Genomic DNA, 26,541 nt, shown 5'->3' on the forward strand with positions numbered 1-26,541 from the left:
CGATATCTTCTCCAATCACCTCTCTCTTTCTCTCTTTATTATATACACTCATGTTCATCTTGGGAATTTTCCACTTTCAAAATTTTGGACTTCGAATGTTAATAGTCTCCAGTACGCCATTTGTAGTTCCAACAAGGTTTTTGATTAACAAATATTATTTTTGGTCCGCCTTCGTCAGAGTAGTCTAACAAAGACGATTTGTCGGAGTCATTACAAATAACACACACACACACGCACACACAACACACACACACACACACATACACACACACACACCCTTATCTATGAAATGTTGTAATCGATCATACTAATAGAGTAGGGTCCTGAATATTTTCTCCGTATATGAGCCTACAAATAAAAAGAGAACCGATATGATGCTTTGTTGTCAATATATGTATGTATATATTATATATATAAATATATATATATATATATATATATATATATATGTATATATAATCAATGTGTGTGTGTGTGTGTGTGTGTGTGTGTGTGTGTGTATTATGAAGTGCCACATGAGGGAATTTATAGGAATAAAGCAACTGAGGCAATTATTAGTCGTCTCCACATGGGAACTCATGCATAAGAGCATTCCTGTGCATTTTTGTAAATTATAAATATAATGTAAATTCTGAAGGGTTACATATCAGGGAAAACGTTGGAGCCTAATCGCCTGTGATAGTGTATGACAAATACATTGCTTATATGTTTAAATGTATTGCATACATGGTGTGTGTGTGGGGGGGGGGGGGACCAACATATTGCGTACCAATCATCTCAAGCCATCATAAATCCACCAAGCAAGCGTGCAAATGGGAACACAATAAATGATTCAATGGTGTCGCGAACCGATCAAGTGCTATCACCATGAGACAAAGTTTAATAGTATCCATCGAACCCAAGCACGAGCACAACTAAATATGACGCTTCAAAGAAGAACTGAATGGGGAAATACAACAAAGTATATGGGTAAAATAAAGAAAGATTTGCTTATAGATACCATGAAATATATGATAACATAATGAATATCGATAAAACGTTATTATAATCCAGGCTCTCAACTCAATAGTCCAATGCATATGCATTTATTTCTTTCCGTGTGTGTGTTTGTGTATTCGTCATCACTTTTTTTTTCCCCACTGAAATTCCCCACCTTTCGGATAAGTACGCAAACGATGAAGCAAACTTATTGTTGTGCTTGCCAGGCTGATTTGTTTAAATGTTTATTCAAATACTGATGCAGTATTACGTGACTGCATGTCAATCATTAGGAAATCTGCAAAGATCAGCTGAAAATTTGACTGTTTTATAGCTTCTCATAGTCATAGTATACTATATCAACGGTTTAACCCTGTAAAACTCCAAGGGGATGCACATAGTGCTTCTACCATATTTTCAATTGCCACTCCAACGCCCTCAACCCAATTTCAACCAAGTTTGGTAACTTTTCCTGTTTTGTTTTTTTTTTGCAAACAATTTTGATACATAAGTTAGCAATGTCCGCTATTGCTGGTTGCCATGGCAATCGTAAACTGACAAGCATGTCCATCTCATTTTGCATATTTTTCCGTTCAAATATCAGTTAACGATATGTTACCGGATAAAATGGGATTTTCTTGGGTGTAATTTGCTGTAAGAACCAAAATATGAAGTACTTATGGTTGTGAATGACCTTGAAATAGTCTTATTATTTCCTGTAGTTTTATGTGACATAGGCAGCAAACAATATATTAGGTAATAGATACAATTGAAATACACTATTACAAATTTCAAAGACATACACATTACAAAGACTACCCTTTCATTTTGTGTAATTTTGAATCTTTCACACAAGTTTGCCCGTAGTATCATTTGTTAACCATATCATCAAACTGCAGAGTCTAGTTTTCGACGTTATGGAAATGTTCTGGAATGCATGTCCCAAACAATACATCATAGGTCTCATGTATTTCTTTATAATAATTGTAACAAAAGTGCCCCATATATTGACCTCCAAAAATTTCAACCATGACGAAAAAAAGGGGGATGTAGTGAAGTTTGACTTGCTTTGCCTTGGTGTCAAATATAAAAACGATTGGTCTAAAACATAGACTTACATACTGGGGGTAAATGATTTATTAAGAAAAAATATGATTTTTAGCATGTTTCCTATGCTTTCCTCTATATTTGGTGAGGCAGCGCCCTCAATGGGTAACCTTGAGAAATTTTACAGGTTGAGTCATGTAGAGTATGAGTTGCTCTAACCATGTGCCAAATATGGCGTTGACATATCATCAAAAATAATACAGAAGTTATAAAGTTATTGTTACCCAATTCCGGGCCTGCAAGATATCGAAATAGTTTGGGCTGTATAGGGTTTAACGCACGGAACTGTAATAGTATACATGTACCAATGTTTACTGTTTCGTGCTTGGTACTAACTAACCTGAAACTTCCAGATCGTACTTAAACCAAGCATACCTTTGCTCCGACATGATGAGGAAGGTTTGTTGGTGATCAACTGCTCATAGTAATTTAGTAATATTCACACGGAGTTCTCAAGCTGGATAAAATATATAGTAAATTTTAACATACCTATACAGTCCATTGCTGAAAAAATACATTTATCACTTCATACCCTTAAAAAAAATGAGGATGCTGAAAACGTCACAGTTGACAGAATCAGAAGTCACCAGAAAAAAAAAAAAAAAGATTTAAGAGCATCTATGTACCTGAATCACCAATTTTAATGTTTTTTTTTGTTTTTTTCATTATGCTGGTTTTATACATGAAACATTTCTAAATGAAATGAATCTCAAATCCTTGGTCATTGAACAAGCCGCCACTGTGGAAGAAGGCGTAGAAGGAGTACGATTCCTTGACCTTTGACCCTCCTGAGAGATCTCCACAGATTCTGGAAGTTTGAGAGGTGTCAGAAGCAATGAGTTTACTCATGAGCATATCTTGAAAGGGTAGAATAACTACTGTTTTAGAAAAGAAGCTTGGGCAAAGTACCTTTGACTGACATTCTATAAAGTCAATAGTGATTATACGTGCCATTTTCTTTTTCAACGAAAGAACAAAATGGAATTTCAAAATGAGCTTCGAATAAATACCAAAGCTCTGAAATTCCGAACTTGAATATACTTCAAGATGGGCGAGCCTCATTACAAAGGAGAGGAAGAGACTGTTCATACACAAAGGAGAAAATGCGTCACGACAGATTTTCATCAAAATCATACGTAACGCCCTCTGTATGTCTGAGATCGCAACTGCTCATCTACATTATTTTCAACCCGTTATGGTGACTAGTTCCGAGCATACTTTGGCATGTTTCAATGGGGTCATCCCACAAGACCGACACCCATGACAGGGGCGGATCCAGGAATTCTGTAAAGGGGGGGGGGGGGGGGGGGGGGGCGTGACTAATATTTCTGGTGCCACTTCCGGGTTTCATTTCATTTTTTTCTTTTTATTTCTTTTGTTTTTAACGAAAAATAAAGGGGGGGGGCGTGCGCCGGTTGCGCCCCCCTCTGGATCCGCCACTGCATGAGTCATACAGCCCGCGAGTCCTACAGCCCACGAGTTCGAATCTATAACAAATACAGCCCATGAGACCGACACCGGGTAAAAACAGCCAACTAGTGGCGACAGATACAACACGGGGTTCAATGTGTCGGTCTCGTGGGCCTTGTTTGCTTATTGTCAAACTCATGAGCTGTATGACTCGTGAGCTGTATAATTCGTAGGATGTATGACTCGGAGGTGTCAGTCTCGTGACGTGCACCCGTATCAATTATGGGAAATGAGTGTTCAATATAGGAAAATCTTCCTGTCCTTCGTATGAGTTAACAAACATGTCGGGAAATGGAACCCGTAAATAGGACTCGATCCTGTCTTCTTCTGCTCTCCGGGCAACGATATCTACTACCAGGCTATTCCTGGTACCGAATGACAGGTTCGACATAAGGTGCAGTTCAGTTTATTTCATTTCGTCTCCTTCATACAGAACATAACATGATACACGTAATGTATTCGAAAAAAATCCCCAAATGATCTTCAGTACACAATAATTGACAGCACGATGAAGATTATAGGTAATTAACGAATTTAAGACTTGTAAACTTATTATACACGTAGGTTTCAAGCCAAACTTGTTTCATGTTACGTTCTCCATGCTCCAAGGAAAAAAGAATAGTGTTCCACCACAAAATTAGAGCTTGTGTACAGCAAACAACTCATACGATTGACTTAAAAACTATATCAAATATAAAGTCATTAAAAAATGACTGACATTATACAGAACAGACAGTACAGAAAAAAAAAATGCCGATACGAAAGCACATCAACATGGCATGTCTGCATAATGTCTACACGCTGCTATTAAGGAATCGAAACAAGGAGGATCAAGAAATTGCTAGAGTGGCTTTATATTATCAGCGCGGCTTTAAAGCTCTACTGATAACATAAAGTACGCATTTCATTGTCTGGGGATTATGGTGTCGAAATTTACTAAAAGATTTATTAGAAACACTCCCTGGGTAGGAATAAAAAAAAAATTCAACTGGCGCTCAAAAGAATTCAGTGAAAGAGCGTTTTTCATTTCGCAGCTAATTAAGAGAATTCCGAAATTCAGGGCCAGTGAATATGAATGTACTTTATGCTAATACAGTCCTTAAAGGAGTAGAGGAAATGTCCGGGCTGGCAGGCCTACTGGGGTCCGTTGAACCCACTATTGTAGAAACGTTCACAAATATAGAAATACATCGCTCACAAATGTATAAACGGCAAATTGGTTGATAGACACACTTCTTATCTAGCAGGGCTGCACTTCTAGTAACATAATGTTATGTACGAGCACGCTGACGAGTGTGTGTGTTTGGATGGGGTGGGGGAGATGTGTGTGCTTAAGCATGTGCGTAATGTGTGTTGCGTGACCGCGTAATATTGTGGAAGTGCGCGTGTTTGTGTGGCTCAATCTTGTCGGGTTTTCATGGTTTTTAATGAAAATAGTATTTTTTTAAAATACAACTGTTTATATGGCAACAATCAAATGTAGAAATTTTCTACATTTATGGTTGATGTATGACATTTGTTACCACGTTAGTGGGCATTTTATTTTCTACATTAGTGGGCGCTGTTCGTTTCTACATTTGTGGTTGATGTTTTTTTTTTACATTTGGGGTTGATGTATGAGATTTCAATCACAACATAAGTGAGCGTTTTCTACATTAGTAGGCGCTGTTCGTTTCTACATTTTGTGGTTGAAATTTTTTACAGTGTGGCCGATGTTTTCTACATTTGTGGACGATTTCTACATTAATTTATGGGCAATGTATTTCAACATAAGTGGGCGTTTCTACATTTGTGGATTCAACAGAGTCCTTATGAAATAATTCGTTTCTCGGAAACACACACTCTACATGTAGAGCAAGTATAATACGTGAAAGTGTATCATAACTGTAATTTCACATAGATTGTCTGAATTGAAATATGCACAAACTTTAATCTTTAAAATTCTGTAACGAGACAATAGTGCGATAGAACAGGAAAATGAGGCGAGTACGCAAATAATTTATCACCTTCTTTTGTAAAAACAGCAATTAATGTAACAACTTTTGATGGGTGTTAATTTCCCCGTGCAAAAATTCCATTCCAGTACAATGAGATCAAAAAGGAATATGAAGGCAGCAAGGAAGAGGAAGGAATATGCAGCTTGCGTCTGTTGATGATACCAATGTTATGAGAAATTGTTTTACAGATGTTGAGTGCACGTGGTCTCCAAGGCAATGTATTACTGACAGCGACACCCAAGACTTTAATTTCAGATACATTAAAGGAGTGTCATCAAATATGGTATCTGTTTGCAAAACTTCTATCGTATTTGCTAAAAATCATGTAGCCCAATTGGTTTCTGAAAATTTTGGGACAATTTATTTGCTCTTTTCCGTTGTGCAACTTTTACGGTACGCACACGAGTGGCTGGATTTTGGTGCAAAAAGAAGCATTCGAATCATCTGCAAAAGTCATTGTTATTGATGATAAACAATAAAGAGCCTAGCAAACTACCCCGTGGAACTCCACAAGTAATACCATTTAGGCTTGAATCATAACCGTTCAATGTAACGTGTCGTTTTCTGCTTTGAAGGTAATCTCTGAACCACTGCAAGGCATGGCTACCTATATGTTATAATAAGCTAGTATATGAAGTTAGATCTAATGATTGACAAGTGTCAAAAGCCACGAAGTCCAGGAAAATAAATCGATATGATTATCTATAGTCTGTTCGATGTTATCGACGAATTTCAAAATAATGTGTATGTTGTTGTGTTTCTGTTTCATTTTTTAACGAACTATTGATAAGGATAAAACTAAACAAACGAGTCTATCAGATTTCTTGTATAAAAATTATCGCCTTTAAAAAAAAGGAGGGAATAACCTTGGCACTTTTCAGGTGGTCAGAAAAAGCACCACTTGATATAGAATTATTAAACATATGTGAGATAGGAACAGCAATCAGACCCTTAAAATAAGATTACTTATACATGTATCATCAAAACGTGTAATTTGTTCATTATCCAGAACAGTATTATATGATAACAACACCTAATATTTTATGTTTAGTAGGAGGCGCGAAGCCCCCCCCCCCCCAAAAAAAAAAAAAAAACAAAACAAAAAAAAAAACCTAAAAACTTAGACATACGTTGAGATTGCTGGATGTTTTGAATAAGATTTTCATCAAATTTTGAAACATATGAATTTAATTAGCTATATACATTATTGGAACTTTCACTTACCTTATTGTTAAATCTGTATAGTTTTGAATATCTGATTTCTTTTTGTTTAATATTCAGGGCTTGTTTCAGTACCTTTCAAGTGCTCTTGATATCATGTTTATATATTTTTCTTATTGAATCGAGTGATATTTCCCACTTCCCACTAACATAATATTGGTTAGAATATTTTACGCGACACACATTTGCTTTAGATTTTTCATGTTTTCATCTATTATATCATATATGTGGGCTATTTTGACGGTTTAAGCGTCCGAAAATGACATAAGAAACTATGAAAAAAGTTCGAAACTTCGGAATTACGAACCTCCTCTCGTTTTCGGATTAACGAATCATGCACTTCTAATTTTCTGATTAACAAGTGTTTCGAATGAAGAATCTTGTTTCATTTCCGGCAATACGAATCTTCGGAATAGCAGTTAGTAAGTAAACGACACGCTTTTACATAAAACGTATCACAATAAATGACATATCTATGAAAATATCATTGTCTTTATAATCCAACTTCTTTTAACTGCATTTCTTTCTTTTGTATGTGCATTCGTTTGTTTATGGTTTTATCGTTACTCATGTTGATATTATTTCTTCACTTTTATGTACATTATGCGTATACATTATTAGGTTGAGATGAAAATGATAGAATAACGTAAACTTGAACTTGAAACTTGAGTTTGAAACTTGAACTTCAAACTTGAACTTCAAACTAGAACTTGAAATTAAACATACTTTAGAAAAGAACTCAGACTATAGAGCAAACTGTCTATTTCCTGCTTGTTTCAAAATAATACTCAAATATCTGAAATTATCACGTGACTAGATATCCACCATTATGAAATTAACGAGAATTGTTGTTTTATAGCTCTCAAAAATCCGATGCCATATTTTCGATGTTTAAACGGACGGAATTGTTACAGTACTTATGTTTACTGTTTCATGTAATAAACTCGAAACTTTCAATTTGTACGCAATGTCCTATTTTCCACTTGGAGAATCGTTTTTGGGATTAAATTCTTCTGATCATAGTAAATTTTAACAAGAATTTTGATGCTGGAATAAAGTATTTGGCCAAACTAAGCTTAGATAGGTTATAGTCTATGAAATTCGTTCATCCTTATTATACAATTGGGTTCTCCAACAGGCCGAGTTTAATCGCGAAGGGTCGTGAGACATGTAATGACATGACATAGGGATAATAATCACGAGATGTGAACACGGTGCATACTGTTGCAAGGATCAAGGAGCTTCAAACACGAAGCTCCTTGCAAGGATCAAGACTTTATTTGCATGTCTGCTCTGGAGCAGAGCTGCTGACCAACTCTCTTCCTTCCCGGCATGCCTTTCAACTTCTTTTTCACAGTGTCTGCTTACATGGCGTGAATCAGCATGAAGCTGCCACAGGGTCAACAAGGCCAGACACATGGATCAGACCAGTAATGCTAGAGTCACACACGGCCGGGTAACAAAACGGATTTGATCTGAATGAAAATGAGCTGGATTAGTCCCGGAATGGAGGGTAATTTATGCTACACTCACAGTCACACACGTTCTTATTTTGAACCGGGTCCATAAGGAATTAAAACCCGTATCGAACCGTTTAAAAAATCCGCTTAATACATCCTTAACTGAATCTTTTTCGACCCCTATCGACCCGTGTCAACCCGCTTCGACCCGTACCGTAAACCTTGTCATCATTTGTTGCATGAAGCAGGGAGGTGTTTCACCTCCCTGCATGAAGGCAATACGGAATTGAAATCCGTGAGAAAATTTTGAACATGACCAAAAATTTTGAAAATGACTGTGTGTGACTCTAGCATTAGGTTAACATAAATTAAGGCTTTAGAACATTAGAATCTGGAAATCTTTCAGATCCCAGAATGTTAAACATAATCTAATAAGTAGACTGCCAGCGGAAGCCGACTACCTGACGGTCGCACGAAATGCTGTCCTGCCTTGGTATACTGAAGTTTCGAGTAAACTTTTGCCTATGTGACATGAACTAATGAGGTTCCCTACACCTAACAAAATATACCCTCAGAAACACATTAAGTGCTGAAAAAAGTCTCAGCGGACATAATCAGGAGTCATCAGAAGGAACAAAATTTACTGATACACATATCTGTATAACTTTCTTGAAAGTTTTTTTTTTCATTTTTTTTTACCTTTTTCAGACTTTCATTCGTCATCCACGTCATGCTACCACTTCGAAGTCAATCACAAATCCTCTTTCATTCCAGAAGTCATCACTATGGAAGAAGGCGTAGAAGAAGTTGGATGACGTGACTCCGGAGAATCCTGAGTGATCTCCACAGATTCTGGGAATTTGAAATGTGTCACGAACAATGAGTATATGGCAAAGAATGCACGTTATATATATATATATATATATATATATATATATATATATATATATATACATATATATATCTTTAGGTTAGACGTTATAACCTAAGGCAGGGTTCGACACTAACGGTGGCCCGGTGGCCCGGGGCCACCAAAAACACACGTCGGGCTACCCAAATTTCAGAAATGAAGAATTTGGTGGCCTGATCGGGCCACCAAAAATAAAAGTTAGTGTGGAGCACTGCCTAAGGTACGGTACAACACACAATATTCCCATGTCAAGCAAACAGAAAGTAAGAAGAAGCGCAAACTCACATCAGAAAATATATCATTACTCAACGACGATTTAATCACGGAAACGTGGGATGATGTATTACTTTGCGCAGACCCAAATATTGCTTATATGATGCGTTCTGGGATATATTTCTTTTTCTTATTTTGACAAACATATGCCCACAATTAAAAGGAAAAGTAATAGAAAATTCAAAATCGATGGATAACAAAAGGAATTTTCCGATCAATCAAGAAAATAAATATGTTACATAAATACAATTTATGGTATCCTAATAATGATAATGTTTATCGATGTAAATTATATAGAAATAAATTGACACAAACTATAAGGCTTTCTCTAGGATGTTTAATACAGAAGCCTTTCAAAATGCTATTGGAAATATGTCAGCCACTTGGAAAGTTATTAATGATGTTATTGCTAAGCAAAAGAATGTGTCAACATTTCAAATTATGTGTGACGGACAAACACTCTGTAACCCTTGGGATGTAGCATGTTGTTTTAATGAGTCTTTTGTCAATAACGGTTCTAGTCAAGCTTTAGAAATAGATCCCACACAAACTGATATTTCGCAGTATTTAGGTGCGTCAAAACTAATGATACTTCATTATTTTTTAAACCAACAGATTATAGTCAGATTCTTGACACTGTGCCCTCATTAAATCAAGTTATACAATTGGTCATGATGAAATGAGCACGTATCTTTTAAAACTTATTGTTGGTAGTGTAATGACACCTTTAGTACATGTTTGAAACTTGTCCTTCTCAACTGGTATATTTCCGAATGCATGTAAAATTGCAAAAGTTATTCCAATATATAAAAAATATGACTCCTCTCTAGTAACAAATTACCGTCCTATCTCTATTTTTCCTGGTATTTCTAAGGTAATAGAAAGGCTTGTTTATTAGAGACTGTATGATTATTTTTTGACAAAGTATGGTATATTTAACCAAGACCAGTATGGTTTCAGGAAATTTCATTCTAAAGATATGACACTAGCCAAATTGTACGATAGAGTGTCGACTGCCTCAGCTGAACAAAAACATGTTTTCATGGACCTAAGCAAAGCATTCGACACTCTTGACCACACTATCCTCATAGGTAAATTGCAGTGCTATGGAGTTCGTGGCATTCCAGTTGAATGGTTCAAAAATTACTTGTCGAATAGAAAGCAATATGTGTACTATGAATCTGTTAACTCTGAAGCATTACCTATACAATGTGGAGTCCCACAAGGATCCACATTGGGACCGCTATTATTTCTAGTGAATGTGAATGATATTTCAAACTCGTCTAAATCACTGCAATATATTATGTTTGCCGATGACACCAATGTATTCTGTTCCCATTCTGATTTTCATTCGCTCCGAAGAACTCTCAATACTGAATTACCGAAATTATCTACATGGTTTAAGAGTAATAGATTATCACTCAATTTAAAAAAAGACAAATTTTATGTATTTCCATAAAATGAAGCATAAAAATGAAATGCAACATTTGAATATTATAGTGGATTGGAACAAAAAGAAAGTATTAAATTCCTCGGAATATATATAAATGAAAATATGAAATGGAACGGTCATGTGCAATATATCTCTGATAAGGTGTCTCGTAATGTTGGTTTACTTCATACGTTAAGGTATTATGTCCCTAAGAATATTCTATTTATGTTATACAATTCGTTAATATTATCGCGCATTTCATATCGCAACATTGTATGGGCAACTTCTTTCAGCCATTTCACTGCTCTAGGCATTGACACAATGCTGTACATTGTGTAAAGACAATGAAGTAAATGATATTTTGTTAACAACTGGTGATCATGTATATGTATGGCTCCAACAATGTATGTATATATACATGTACATGTATGTTCATGTACAATGATAATACAGGAATCAATAAATCAAATCAAATCAAACCAAATCAAATCAAATCGAATCAAATCAAATCAAAGCATTGTCGTCAAGTACTCGCAATGCTTACATACAGGCGCTAGTACATATTTTCACCAATAAGACCAGCATCATGAAAGTCTCGAATTCAGAACAGAATATTTTAAAATTTAGAAAACAGAGCGGAGTCTGGTGTGTCAATCATGATCAGATTGACAAAAAATAAACAACTGCGGAAGAATTCTAGTATGTCTTTAGTACGAAAACGAGAGCAACCCCCCCCCCCCCCCCCCCCCCCCCCATTCTCCTTCATACATCATGCAGAGACCATAACTTTGCTGTCGGGTCAGAAATTAGTCTCTGTAAAATGTAATTGAAAGCTATTAAATGGTATACCACTAAGCAAAGCGACTGGAATTGACACAGATTATTTTCGCGTTTATAATAGGTCTACCAGTGATATTATTCATATTATTTTCCTGTGACTGCCTTATTGCATTTTTGCATATTTTTGTGACAGCTGGTAATTTTATTCGGAAGTCCTTTAAAGCGTATGATGTATTTATCGACTGATTTTCTTTGCTTGGAGTAAATTATTAATTGCATCCGTCAACCACTTGTCAGAAGTTGCACTTCTGTGGTTTTCCTAGTTCGATTTGTTTGATTCTTTCACAAATTTATTCACTTTAAAACAAGTAAACAAAGTCAGATTTAGCAACAGTAATTTGACGTTCAGTCTTCGATTTCCTCAGTTATGTTATTTATGCTTTAGTTATAGCTTTTGTCTCAGTATTTACGCTGTAATTGATATACAAATAGTGAATGGTCACGAGTGTGATTGTACAAGATTTCACACGAGGTGAAAGATAGAAGCGCTCTATTCAACTTTAATTCTGTAAATTTACTAAGGCGCCTGCCCTTAACGGAATTCCTGGATCCACCTATGTTTCTCCAACATGTTACTTCACACTGAGCGAACAAAATAATTATGAAAGCGAGAGGGCTGATGTTTTCTTTCTTACTGTGCATTCATTATCGTATTATGTCAACGTAATGAGGGGAAAAGAAATAGTGCAACTTACGTGTAGGGGCAGTACAGGACGCTTGTATTCGCCCAGTAGTTGAACTGATCCCAATAACAGTCAGCATCGTCCTCGATTACCATTTCTCTGAAAGTGTACTTGATGTGGAGACTTTCATCTGTGCTCTGAGTTAAGGGAACGATGGAAGTGGAATCAGTTGTACAATACTGATATTGAAAGGAGCAATGGAAGTGATACGATGTCAATGACAACAGTATTTCTCTTCAAGTTTATGTATGAAAGAGATTCCAGTGACGTCATTAAGCCATGCTGAGGGGTAGAAACTGCGTATGGGGGGGGGGGGGGAGCTGAAGCGTAATCATGTTATGTATGTACATCCCACGGCCAGTCAATCATAGGCAGGCGGTTATGGTATTGGTGGAGATGACGATTGGCCTTTTGACTTTTTGCGAGATACCAAGAAACCACTCATGAAACAGTACAGAGCATACCATTCTAAGAGGAATTCAAAGTTAATTAAAGCGGGTTCCCACTATCACGATTAGCGCCACGATTGAAATCGTGGTCTTAATCGTGAAGCAATCGTGGTGATCTTATCAGATCATATTAGATTGAATCAGATCTTGAGGTCAATCGTGGCAATCGCGTTAATCGTAGACAATTTTTGGACAGTTCAAAAATGTTCTACGATTAACACGATTAATTTTTTATCATGATCATCGCATCAGATTGTCTTGGATCGTATCAAAACGCAGCAAATCTTATCTAATCAGATCGTGTTGATCGGGATCGACTTTTCACTTTCCTTCTGCTTATTTTGCACATTTGCCCTTATTTTATTCGCAAATCGTATAAATTTTGTATTCCGGGAGGGGTGGCACAATGAAATATAAAATAACGACACCACTGAAACATCCACCAGAAGCAGAATGTTCCACATATCCCACAAAGTATAACTTTTGTGACTTTTGAAAAGTGACCATTGTCGTGGATGTAAGGTCACTCGTGCATGACTATAAAGATCACTGTCATTATTTTTCACATAGAAGTTAGTCAATAAGTGTAGCAACACCCCTGCGAAATAATTTTGTGCAAGACTTTTTGTTTGTTAAAAAGTGACATTATTTGAGGGGAGTTACCTTTCTGTTGTGTGTGTGTATGTTGGTTTTGTAAAACACTGTTAAATTAAACAATAAATCAAACTTTCAATACTCAATGAGATAACGACATTTTGAAATAAAGATGCATATATGATACATATTATGCGAATATGAAATCAAACACACAAGCAATGCTATCAGTTCGGCCAACTTTCTTATATTGAGCGTATATAACACATATTATGTCAGCATTCAAAAAGATCCCATCCTCTTTTTTAGCTTCAATTTCATCATATTTTCTTCATGCATTTCAAAGAAAGGTGAAAACATTTGTCTTGATTTTTTTTTCTGGAGAAGATGGACCAATGATCTGATCTTATGTATTCGTCTAGTTGGTTTTTTTTTTTTTTTGGGGGGGGGATGGGCAGGTCGATTCAATAATCTATTAAATTCTTAAGATTAAGAGGAGGGACTATCTTAGGTTGTGGCTGGCCAAGGTGATGCTTTCTATGTGATGATAACGTAAAATCGTCATTCACAATACAATAGTACTGCAATATAATGTCACGTTCTCATCATCCTCAACCCGTCAACCCTTGCCCTCATCAATTGATGGTTGTGGATAGTAGGCCTAATCACTCTGCAGAAGTTGAGGAAACAATGAAATACATCGTCAGCCGGACTATAATATTCCCATTCGGGCACAATCGCACCTTATGGGGGTCATTTTTGACCCCGATCATGAAAGATATCGTATCTTATCTCAACAGCCCGTATTGGTTCGCGGTATTCGTATTGGAACGTATCAGAACGTAGTTGCACGCACCAAATCGGGGATCTCGATCGCAATGACAGTGGTACATATATATATATATATATATATATATATATATATATATACATAATGTCTTATTTATCCAGGGAAACCTCTTCAGTGTTGCTACTGCTCTACCAGAGGGTCCTGCCATTATTATTACCCCAGCGTTGCCAGGTATACCATTTATACATCTGGGTCAAGAGGGACATAGTGGGTAAAAACATCTTGTCCAAGGACGTAAACCATGGGCGGGAATCGAACTCGGGTCCTCCGATAAGGAGTTGGGAGTCTTATCCACTCTGCCACAGCACCCCCACTATCGGATCCAGATCGGAACCAATCATGGACTCAATCAGGACAATTCTATCGGATCGCGTTTGAACGGGAGACCAGATCGTGACAGATCGTATTGCTTGAAATAGACTAATCGTGACCATATCGCATCCAAGCGAAGCAACACGTATTGACTCGCATAACCTCGTTTCCAAACGTGAAATTTCAGACGAGTTCAACGAAACTTCCACGATCAGTTACGAATGTCCAATCGTGGCGTTCGTAATAGATCGTACGATAGTGGGAACCCAGCTTTAATGAAAATCGTTTGGGATGGCTGAGACATTCAAAAACAAGGTAAAACTAAACAATCCTGATAAAAGGCGGGTCCTACCTTTTATTAAGATTGCTCTGTTTTGGATATCTAAACAATTTCAAATCATATTTTCATAAAATAAATGTTAAATCCCTCTTGGAATTGCATGCTCTTTCATATTCCATAAAAGGTTTGTCACTACACCATCCCTTTATATATAATAGGCGAAACGCGTATCGCCCGCCAGAACTATTGTATTTTGCCCCCCCCCCCCCGCAACGCTTCATTAAACGTCACAGAACCTCATCTACAAATACACGTATATCAACAATTCTTAGTGTATCAAAGAGCCTTCACTAATGATAAAGTTTAATCTACAATTAACGGATCAATTTCTGAAAGTTTGTATTTTTCATTTAGTTCAATGCAAACAATAAAAAAAAACACACAAAAGTTTTGTTTTTATAATACCAGAACAAGGAATGTTTTTTTTTTTCAATTTGATGCATTCTTGCGTCGAGTTGTCTCTATCACAACTGATTGACTACTTGCCCTTCATCGACGAAAATAAGCAGTAATATATCAGCGGGTCCATAATTTAAATAATAGAATAATAGAATATTTCTTTGTTTTATGTAGCGCATTTGATACTTGTTAAGTATCTCGATGTTCTTCACAGACTGTAGCATGATAACCCGCGATCACCATGGTCAATGGATCTGTTCTTCACAGACTGTAGCATGATAACCCGCGATCACCATGGTCAATGGATCTGTTCTTCACAGACTGTAGCATGATAACCCGCGATCACCATGGTCAATGGATCTGTTCTTCACAGACTGTAGCATGATAACCCGCGATCACCATGGTCAATGGATCTGTTCTTCACAGACTGTAGCATGATAACCCGCGATCACCATGGTCAATGGATCTGTTATTTCCAACCAGCACTGATGGCGCTCACTTTCCACTCCCGGGGAGCATTCCATCCAGTTGAAGCCATATTTACAGGCGCGCACGTGCTGATCAACCAACATAAACCTTCTGATCCTACCGGGTACCCATTCATACTACTTGGTGGAGAGCAGCAAATGTAGACAAAGTGCCTTGCTGGAGGGCAAACGTGTCGGGCTTGGTATGAATGAGGGTATTTAAGTACCATTCAGTGACCGATCGACAACTGGTGACGAAAAATCGAATATTGCGTGGAATTCCTGTCTCCCGTCGACTATTCTAGCTGGGCAATGAATTAAATTTCATTATCCTATTTTCAACTGAAAATGGAACACAGGATGATGGATTTGCTCTGAAATCCTGTTTTCCGTGTTTTATTATGACGAAATGCCAAAAAATGACTCAGAAATCCTATTTCCTCATTATTTCAAAAAACAGATAGACGAGCGCTCTTATCCCCTCAGCCACGACACCGCCACGATATGTAGTAACAGCTTTTTCATTATGGTGGAACTTTTGTGAATGTAATGATATTATGTTGAAAGTTTTCCTGCAAGAACGCCATAACACATCTTCCCATCATTTTGATGGGTTTTCACCGCAAACTCTGCATTTCATTCATAATACAGTAGGCCTACATAACGCGTTAATGGCCCCATTATCATCCTGAAATCTCTAGGATCAACATAGCCCCAATATCATAAAAACATCATGGGCCACATATGCCGCGAATTCTCTGACTCTTGACCTTAAACATTGTAACTTTTTTTTTAATCAAAAGAAAAACTATTTTGCAATTACAAGGCCCGTGATATAATGCAAATGCTGACGAAGGGGCTTAGGTGAACAAGATTATTCCTTTCACTTTTTTTTTTCTTCACACAGTAGCATTATTCTTGTCAGTAAATATAGATGTTGCAAATAGGGGAAAAATATTCTGTACAGTTTTTATTCAGTGGGAAATCTGCCTTGTCTTGATTCATTTTCGACCAAATTAGGGAACTTACGTAAACCATGTAATTCAGTTGCTGGTTTTCTTCGTACGTTAATCCGTCGGTGCTCAAGGTATGTGTTTCACCGCTATCCAATGCGATGCCTGTTGTCCCTGGAAAAGGACGAAGAAGAAGTAATACAGTGGTAGAGGAAAGAGGAAAAAATTGATCCGAACTCATGGAGGTAGTGTGCATCTATCTCACGCATTATGCAAATTTTGACGTTATCAATGCAAATCTTAGGGTACAGCGTATACGCCACAAACCGTCCCATGATTCACGCCAGATGACAAGTGGATGGGTTATGTACACCTGCATATCGCCTGCGATGTTACAGTCCACACGGGATAAATCTAAACCATGGATCTGAATGGATTTCTACCTCGATATACATCAACGGCGTTAAATTTAGGGCTCTGTCACACCTTTCCGGGCGAGCCTTGCGTGCGACTTGCGAAGAACAATTTTTGCTACCCGGAGCTGGTCTCCGCAGATGGACCGCACCGGAGTTGCGCACGAAAGTCCTTTGAACAAGCAGTCAAGTTTAGGCCCTGTCACACCTTTCCGGGCAAGCTAGACGGGCTTGCTGCGTGTGGGGATTTTCCAGCACGCAGGACAATTGTGCAGGCGGACAAGCATTTGGGCGACTTTCGCAGGCGACTTACCTGCTGGACCTGTGCTACTTACGTTCTACTTACGTGCATTCCATGTGACCAGGCGCATTGGTGGCGGGTGAGGACTGACAATCGGTGAAGGAATCCCTCGGAAAGAATTGGTTATGGCAGAAGTTCCACAGAATGTCATTATCTTGGCCTCAACCGAGTCTAAACTAGAAAGGCAGTTACTGACCCTCAGCATGCAGGCAATTTGCAATATAGCTCCCTCCATCGACGTCCGCAGAACTGATCAGCTACACGTATACTGGCAGTTTCGACACCGTTCCTTGCCAGTAAAACACCCGCATTACTGTTAGTATGCTCGTAGAATGTCCGCAGATGACACGCTCTTCCATCGCATAAGCATAAATCCACTGGCAGCTTACGTACTTTAAGCGGGTCAACTGCCTGTTACTTGCGGTAGCTACGGGCATTTCCTATTGGTGTTCTGCGTGTACCTCTGTGGGCAACCCCCGCGACTCATCCGGAAAAAGTTTTGGTCATGCTCAAAACTTGACTGTAAGTTAAGGCCGTGTCACACCGTTCTGGGCAAGCTACGCGGGCTTGTGGCGAGGAGGCAGTTTCCAGCACGTAGAAGATTTTCAGCGGGAGAACAAGAATGTTTACAATTTTCATTCATGCCTTGTCATACCGTATCTGGGGAAGTTTTGCGGCTTGAATTGCGGGGAAACAAATTTACTCCCCGGAGCTCTCCGCAGTTGGTCCGCACCTGACAGTATCTAGCGCAAATCTCGCCTGTAGTTGCCCGGAGGTGCTCACACAAGTCCGATTTAACCGCAGCCAAGTTTTGAGCGTGACCAAAACTTTTTCCGGGTGAGTCACGGGAATGCCCGGAGAGGTCCACGCAGAACGCCAGTAGGAGGCCCTTAGCGGCAGCACTTCCCAGTCAACTCCCACGCAGGTACTTCGCAGTCCCGTATGCAGCCAAGATAATGAAATTCTGTGGGATTTCAGCCATTCCATCAGAGAAATTCCTTCACTGAGTTGTCAGTCCCCACGCGACTGGTACAAAGGTCACACAGTATACTCGCAAGTATAATTTAAGTAGAACGCGTCGATCAAGTAAGACCATGCGCTGACTCGCTCAAATCCTTTTCCGCCCTCAGGAATGTCCGGTATGCTAGAAAATCCCTACACGTAACAAGCCCGAGTAGCTTGCCCGGAAAGGTGTGACAGGGCCTAAACATGGTTGCGGGTAAAAAATATGCGTGCGCACCTCCGGGCGACTACGGTTGAGATACGTGGTAGGTACTGTCATGTGCGGATCATCTACGGGGACCTCCGGGTAGTCAAAATTGTTCTTTGCAAGTCGCACGCAAGGCTTGCCCGGAAAGGTGTGACACGGCCTTAAGTCGGACTTGCGTGCGCACCTCCGGGTAACTACGGCCGAGTTACGCGCTATCATAGGTAATGTCAGGTGCGGGACAACTTCTGGGAGGTCCTGGTAGCTAAAAATTTTCCCCACGAGTCAACCCTCAAGGCTTCCTCAGGGTTTGGATGGAGAGGTACACGTAACACCAGTAGGAGCCCCTTACCGGCACCACCTCGCAGACAACTCCCTATAGCAGGTACTTCGCAGTCCCCGTATGCAGCTCGTAATTGAAAACGGATCGGTTTCGAAGCTCTCACGCAGGTCACACGGAATACACGCAAGTAGCAGGTAAGTAGCACTCGTCTAGCAGGTAAGACGCAAGTATTGAACCCGCCAACATCCTTGTTCGCCCACAGAAAATTCTCCTACGTGCTGGAAAATTCCTACTCGCAACAAGCCCGCGTAGCTCACCCGGAAACGTGTGACAAGGCCTTCAGGATTCAATATCAATGTGCGGGTTATAGACAAATTGATTGTTCATGATGCAATTCGTGCCGTTTTATAATCATCTCACGACGTTTGGACAATATCAAACATGACCAATAAGGTCTAATTATCTCGGATTCTTTCGGAAACCGAAGAGTCACGATGGCGCGTGTTGTACTTTCATTTTTTCTTTTTCTTTTTTCCTTTGTTTTTTTCCTTTTTTCTCCTTCTTCTTCATCATTTTTTCTTCTTTTTCCTTTTTCTCTCCTTCTTAATCTTTTTTTTTTGTGCCTTCCGCATTTGATCTTATCTCAATTGACATTGGTTTCTTTGATTTTGTTTCATGCACTTGTTTGTAGTTTTATGTAGCCATTATTCGTTTTGTATTGTATTTGTATGTTTTTCTGAGGGTCCCATATCGTACAAGCTTGGCTTTTTAGTGGGACCCTCCATTTCCATTCCTATCCTTGTAGTTTGCATAATGTATATAGTTTCTACCTTTAAAAAATGCAATTATGTTGTTACTCATGATCACATGTATTTTGTTAATTTACGTTTTTAAAATTATTACAAATATGTTCTGTTGATGCATTGTAAATAATTTTCCATGTTTATTTAATGGAAATGAAAATAAAATTGAAAGTTGAAAATTGAGCAGAAAGTTGTGTTTTTCTTTATCCGAGAGAGAGATAGAGAGAGAGAGAGAGAGAGGAGAATATCATAATGCTAGAGTCACACACGGGTCCATAAGGGAATTAAAACCGTATCGATCCGCTTCGATCCGTAGAGATCCGCACTGAAGCGCATCGTAATCCGTGTCAATTCCTGATGGATTCCGGGGGCTACGAAACGGCGGTGAAAAAAAAAAAAATTGGTCATATTCAAAATTTTCTCATGGATTTCAATTCCGTATTGATATCTGAATTGACCCGGACTGACTCGCATCGACCCGCTGCAACCCGCAGCGTAAAACCGTATGGACCCTTGCCGTATACCGCATTGCCTTCATGCAACAAATTATGACAAGCGGATTGACACGGGTCGATGGAGGTCGAAAAGGATTCAGTTAGGCCCCAGTCACATAATGCTCTGCGTCCAGCGTTACGTCCAAAAAAGTCTTTTTTTTTTTCAGCGGACCCCGCGGATCCTTTGCCGTCACCAGAAATTTGTACAAAACATACGGGGAGAAAATGCGGGGCGATACGGATAGATACGACCAGATGCGAATACTTGCGTCCACTTGCGGATATTCTTACGAATTTGCACATAATAGTTCTGAACACTTGCGGAGAGTTGCGGATATTTTCGGATAGTTACGGATAGTTACAGATTGTTATGAATAATCATGGACAATATGGTTTGCTGTTACGATCCCTGCTAAGTCAGTGTACTATGACAGCAAGGTTATCGCATTTTGGACTGTCTTAAATTGTACACTGGGGAAAACTGAAATTGAATTACGTACAAGTTGTGAAAAAAACGTAATCCTTTAATTTGCTTTACAATAATAAAAGATATATGAAATTTTGAACTTGAAGTTTGAATTTTGTTTGTGCAACTCAAATATGAATAAACGTCACAAATGTAAAGAATATATAACATCATTATACCACAAATAAAATACAATATAGATCGATAAGTTAAACATTAGAGTCAGAAAATATTACTTACAGTCATGGAATAGAGAAACTGTGGTTACGCTGTCGTTGTTCAGCGATATTCATGACTTACTGGGTTATGTTACGGAGATATTTATAATAAAGCAATGCTTATTAAATTTCCAGAAAAAAAAAGACATCAAGACTTTCAAACACCCCTCCCACACCCAAGTACAATAAAAAAAAAATGTTATACACATTCGATGGAGCGTAAAGTGGGTAAGACTATAGAGAAATACTAAATTTGTTCTCATTTTATATAGTTGCCCCTGTCCCACACCTTCCCCGGCCAGAAAAGTGAATAAAATGCTGTCACCCCATCCCCTACCCAAAATATTAATTTTTTCGAAAAATATACATTCGAAGAGTGGAAGAAAAAAGTTCAACACCAAGAGTCAACCGATGTCATGAATATACGTGGTATATGGGTGCCACTTAAAATGACAATTAATTGTGGGAGAAATTTCATATTGACCATGCGGTTGCCTCTCCACCGCTCCGACTGTGTTGTAGCATTCCTTCAGGTAAAGGCGCTGCAGCTTGGCAACACGAGTTGTGTGGCTTCCCACGAGTTTCTGTGTTCCCATGCGAGTGGAAAACGGAAAACGTCGAAGGACGTAAATGTCCGCAGCATCCGTAGCTGTCCGTAAATATCCGTAAGCGGACGAAACTGCTGTGATACGTTAACTTCCGGATGATTTCGGATACTTACGGTGGACGTAAGCGAACGCAAACGGACGGGAGGTAAATTTTTTTTGCGGATGGTCTGCGTCCAAGCCACGGGAAGTTAGGTTCAGTTACGGATAGTTACGTTTCGTTACGGTTACTTGTGTAAGTTTGGCGTCCCTCTGCGAAATTTTGAACTTTTCAAAATCTCGCAGGTTTGGCGACGTCATTTTGCGTTTCTTTACGGATGAGTTACGGACAGTTACGTCTACATACGTCCCTGCAGATGCCTGCGTCCACGCTGCGTCCCCCTGCGTCCACTCATCCGTATCTATCCGCGGCGGACGTAACCCATCGTAAAGCAATGTGTGACTGGGGCAGCGGATTTTTATACGGTTCGATGCAGGTCTCTACGGCTCGAACCGGGTCGATACGGTTTTAATTCCTTTATGGAACCGGTTCGAAATCCGGCCGTGTGTGAGTGTAGCATAGATTACCCACCATTCCGGGAATAATCCCGCTCATTTTCACTCGGATCAAATCCGTTTTGTGACCCGGCCGTGTGTGACTCTAGCATTAGGGAATCCAAAGCCTCTTTTGATGAAGATACTCGGTACGTTATTACAAACAGCTGTTGCCTGCTAATAATGAGAGCCGAATAATCACAACATGTCTTATTCCCTTTGAACCTATGCTTTTTCCATCAATTCAAAATATCTAAAACCTCGGTCACACAGCGCTTTACGGCTTAATCACGGCCAAAACACGTCAAGAAGTGGTCTCCCGCGATTTAAAGCCGTGGCAGGACGCGGGAAAAAATCTGAACGGCGTCAGACGCGGTAAAATGTTTTGAACTGCTCAAAATTTTATTCCGCGAACAACCACGGGCGGCACACGTGGTAAGCCGTGCAACACACGTGATAATCCGTGTTCCGGCAGTGATTAAAACTTGGGGAGACATGGTAAAGACGCGATAGTCTAGCGGTCTGTCACGGGCAGAGCACGGTTATCTGACGCGTGTTACTCGTTATTTAGCGGCTTATCGCTGACAAAATAAGAATGAATTTTTCCGCGTACGCACACGTGGCTGGGCGTGGTTAGCCGTGCTTAGACAGTGCTTCAGCAATGGAACAGCCACCAACGGCCATACCCCGTATACAAAGCACGGCCAAACCAAAATTGACCCCAAAAATACCACTTACGACCACGTCCACCAGATTTTCATAACTTCTTGTACGTGATTTGGACGTGACGATGGAGTGCTGTGTGACCGGGGCTTAATGGTCTGTTACCTCACAGATAGGAAGGCAACTGATTCATGTTTTAGTGCATAATGACCATGTATTTATGATGATAGATTCTCTTTGCTATCCCTTCTTTTTTTTCTTTTCATTTTTTAAATGTGCGATATACGACTGTAGCTAGAATTAAGGCGACGCACCAATAGAAATTGCGCAAAGATTAATTTCATAAAGATAGGAATTACTCAACTGAAGATATCCGGACACAAATTTGACATATAAATTTCAAGAGAATTATACTTGAAGATTATACCATATCAGCTTTGTTGTTAGTATTAATCGGGGAGGTGTCAAAATCGGCTTTGGAGAACGGTTGAGTTCCAAGCACTTTCACAAGAAACAGCCCTGATTTACACTGATACGATTAACACTGATACTCGAGCTACACAGCTCACAAGTTATACAACCACTAGCTAGATGTTGAAGTGCACGAGCTCGACATCAAATAAGATAAACCAACGAGGTAGACACTATAATAAGCAAATGAGACCCACGAGATGGGCACTCGGCAAATGAAACCCATGAACTCAGCAGTAGATAAAACAGGCCCACCAGCTCGACATTCTCTCATGGGACATTATTTCTCGTTGGCCTGTTTTACGTGATGTTTGACTCTCGGGCTGCATCAGCATATACAATATGATATAAAAATGACACTTACAAATCAAATTGATACTTTCTCCCTCTTAATTCAACTAAAGCAGTTTCTCGGTTGATAACTGCGACTTTATTAGATTGTTACCATACGGTTCAATATTGCAATCGACGCGTTTTCGAAGTAGGCCTACTATGTAAAGTTAGAAATAACATGATTTTCAACTGACTATCGGTAATTATTGGCAAATGTTCTGGTCATAATACTCTTACCACTTTGGAAGGTTCCACAATCAGACCCAGTTAGGCCAGAGGCACACATACAATCGCAAGCGAACTCCCCATCGAAGTCAGTCCCAAATTTGCAGCCAGAAGGGGAATCGCAAGCTATTGGAATAATGAGATGAAATTCAATTCATTAATATCTAGGAAAAGCGTACCTTCCATAAACTTGTGTTCGGTGAATAACGTTTTTCAGTATTTGCTGTTGTTGTTTGTTTGTTTTTTAAAGTAAAATCATCAGTTACAGTGATGATGTGATGGTCACCTGTGCAAGCGTTCAACTGTTAACACGAGAAATTCTATAACAACCGTAGAGAATATCTTAGGCTTTGACAACGCCTCCCAGACAGAGCAATGGCAAAGAAAGGGCAGCATCAGTTTTAGATTTATAAGCTAAGTTAAAGGGCAGGAAATACAGTAATCCAGTGTTAGTCGCTTGAATTGACTCTTAGACAGAACACTTATGCTGATCATGATATTTGCACAGCATAATAGCAAGTTAGAAATGCTTCGATGCCTCGATGTTCAGTTGTCCCGACCGACCGCATTGACTGACACGTCTTATAGATCCTTTCTTCATTTTCTGGCCTGGAATTTCCTTTTGATTTCTGATTTGTTCTGATTTAATAACCCCCCGCAATGATTGCTTGCATAGTTGCAAGTGAACTTTATATAGCTAACATGGGTATTTGATAGCAGACTGGTAGGGTATGCATGTAACGGTGATATGGACATGTTTCGCCACTATTCATTTAAAAAAAAAAAGATATTCGAGCTATTGATTACCGATTCAATCTGCCTACTGTATATTGTTACAAGCAAAACTCTTGGTTGTGTGTTTTAACTTTGCACTATCTCCTGTCAATTTGCCTTGTATTCAAAAGCCAAATTAATGTATATATATATATGTATATATATATATACATATATATATATATATATATATATATATATATATATATATAGTGATAACGCTAACACAACAAGGGAGCCGGGGTCTCGCGCTCGCCTGTGTACGCAGTTCTTTACCAATGTTAACAACCCAGGCATTCTTGCAGACTCCTCAAAATACTGCAAACTTGGGAAGGGGGCGAGGTCCTTTGAGAGCTTGTATGGGGCGTGGTGTCCATTTTCTTATGCCATCACACTGGTAAAAGTACACAGTGTTTTGAAAATTCGACTATGCAGCTAAAATAGACTTAAATGTGAAAAAAACCCCAAACAAAACAAAATAAAACAAAACAAAACAAAACAATCCCCGCCCAACCCCTTGTATCGATCTACTATAAATGACATTAAAATTCCACTCGGTATATTCAGAATATTTCCAGCTTTGAAAATTTTTCCTGTGTTTTTGGAGGGGTTCTGGGGTCCCTGTACTATTGTCACCATCTTGATAACACACTGGGTTTGGTGACAAATTGGACCATGTGTTTTTAATAGGAAAAAAGAAAATATGTGGGTCCTCCCCCACCCCAGCCCACCCCCTGGATCTGCCGTGAACATAGTAGAAACAATTTACTTATCAAAAATATCAAGTTAGCTTATCTGGGCCCCGTCGCAAGACTCAAGGGCCCAAATTCACGGAGATGGTACAATCTTGTCTATGGTTTATTCACAAAGACCGTAGTTTTTATGGGGCGCAAGTGTCGCATAGCCTATAATCGTAATCAAATCAGTCATTTCGTCGACGAAATGAACAATAATTTTCGAGAAGGGCGGCCCGGTATGTATTGCAGCAAAACATGTCGTCAGTATAAGTACATTCGGGAGATTTGGTAAACACCAAGGAGCTCCACTACCCCAATTTCGATTTCGACCCCCCCCCCCCCGGTCATTTGAAACTACCCCGGAAGCCTATTTCAGGATTACTAGTATTCGGGAAATATTTGAAAATTATCCCTAATGATAAACATTCTATAAAAATACTTAAAGGCCCCCTATATCAACCAATATTTTCGGATTTCCTTTAACCCCGAAAATATACCCCTTTCCCGAAATTTCGGGAACGCCCGTGCGGTGCAGAAGACCACCTGGGGGGGGGGGGGGAGAGGAGGGGGAGGGCAAGGGGGAGGGTGGACGAGCGGGAGGGCGGAACACGATTTTACTTAGTGTCTCTTTCCTCACTTCTTGCGTCAGTAAGTCCATATTCTCTATTAATTGTGCATATATCATATGCAGTCAGCCCTTTCTGGATCCCCATCGTGATCAGGTTCAAGGGGTCCCTGGGCTGGAGTGTCGGAGAAGTTCCCTTGCTCACGCTGAACGCCTACAACGACAAGAAAAACGAGGAGCATGCAAATGTATTGACGATAATATACTTCAAGCTCATCTCGCTACAGCGATTGCGAGAGATCAAAAACCAAGGCTACCTCTGCTTATCAGCGGTTTTGCTTAAACAAGATTGTATAAACGATGTGTGATAAAATCAAGTAACACGGGAAATATCTATAATAGCATCTTGGTCCGAAAATATAATAATATTATTATCACCTGTATTTTCAGCATATTCTTTTAAAGAAAAATTAGTACAAAGAGTGAATAATATAAAGAATGACATTAATTTGAGGTTGTACAATTGTCTTCATGATATATATTCTTTAAATGTAACTTAACGGTAGAACGGCACTTTTGTTTTTATACGTCAAGAACACAATATATCATGTGGCAGAAACAAAACAGAGGAACACACATAAAAAAGGAAAACAAACTTAACGATTTTTTTTTTCCGGAGAAGTAGTTTTGAGGGTTTTTGTGTTGTGTTCTTGA

General features: G+C 39.1%; 1 protein-coding gene across 1 annotated transcript in view; it reads right to left on the reverse strand.

Annotated features, from left to right (window-relative positions):
* Nucleotides 1-2,775: 2,775 nt before the first annotated feature.
* LOC139737878 (blastula protease 10-like) overlaps nucleotides 2,776-26,541 on the reverse strand; it is a 29,200-nt gene continuing 5,434 nt past the window's right edge. The window contains exons 5-10 of the mRNA XM_071648550.1: nucleotides 25,900-26,041; nucleotides 23,764-23,877; nucleotides 16,812-16,909; nucleotides 12,384-12,508; nucleotides 8,933-9,085; nucleotides 2,776-2,893 (exon numbers count right to left, since the gene is read on the reverse strand). Coding sequence (XP_071504651.1) covers nucleotides 8,962-9,085; nucleotides 12,384-12,508; nucleotides 16,812-16,909; nucleotides 23,764-23,877; nucleotides 25,900-26,041 — 603 coding nt within the window. The 3' untranslated portion in view covers nucleotides 2,776-2,893; nucleotides 8,933-8,961. The remainder of the gene's footprint in view (nucleotides 2,894-8,932; nucleotides 9,086-12,383; nucleotides 12,509-16,811; nucleotides 16,910-23,763; nucleotides 23,878-25,899; nucleotides 26,042-26,541) is intronic.

Source organism: Diadema antillarum, unplaced genomic scaffold, assembly GCF_040938485.1.
Source record: "Diadema antillarum isolate AM-2024a unplaced genomic scaffold, OU_Dant_1.0 scf00000029, whole genome shotgun sequence".
Lineage (NCBI taxonomy): Eukaryota > Metazoa > Echinodermata > Echinoidea > Diadematoida > Diadematidae > Diadema > Diadema antillarum.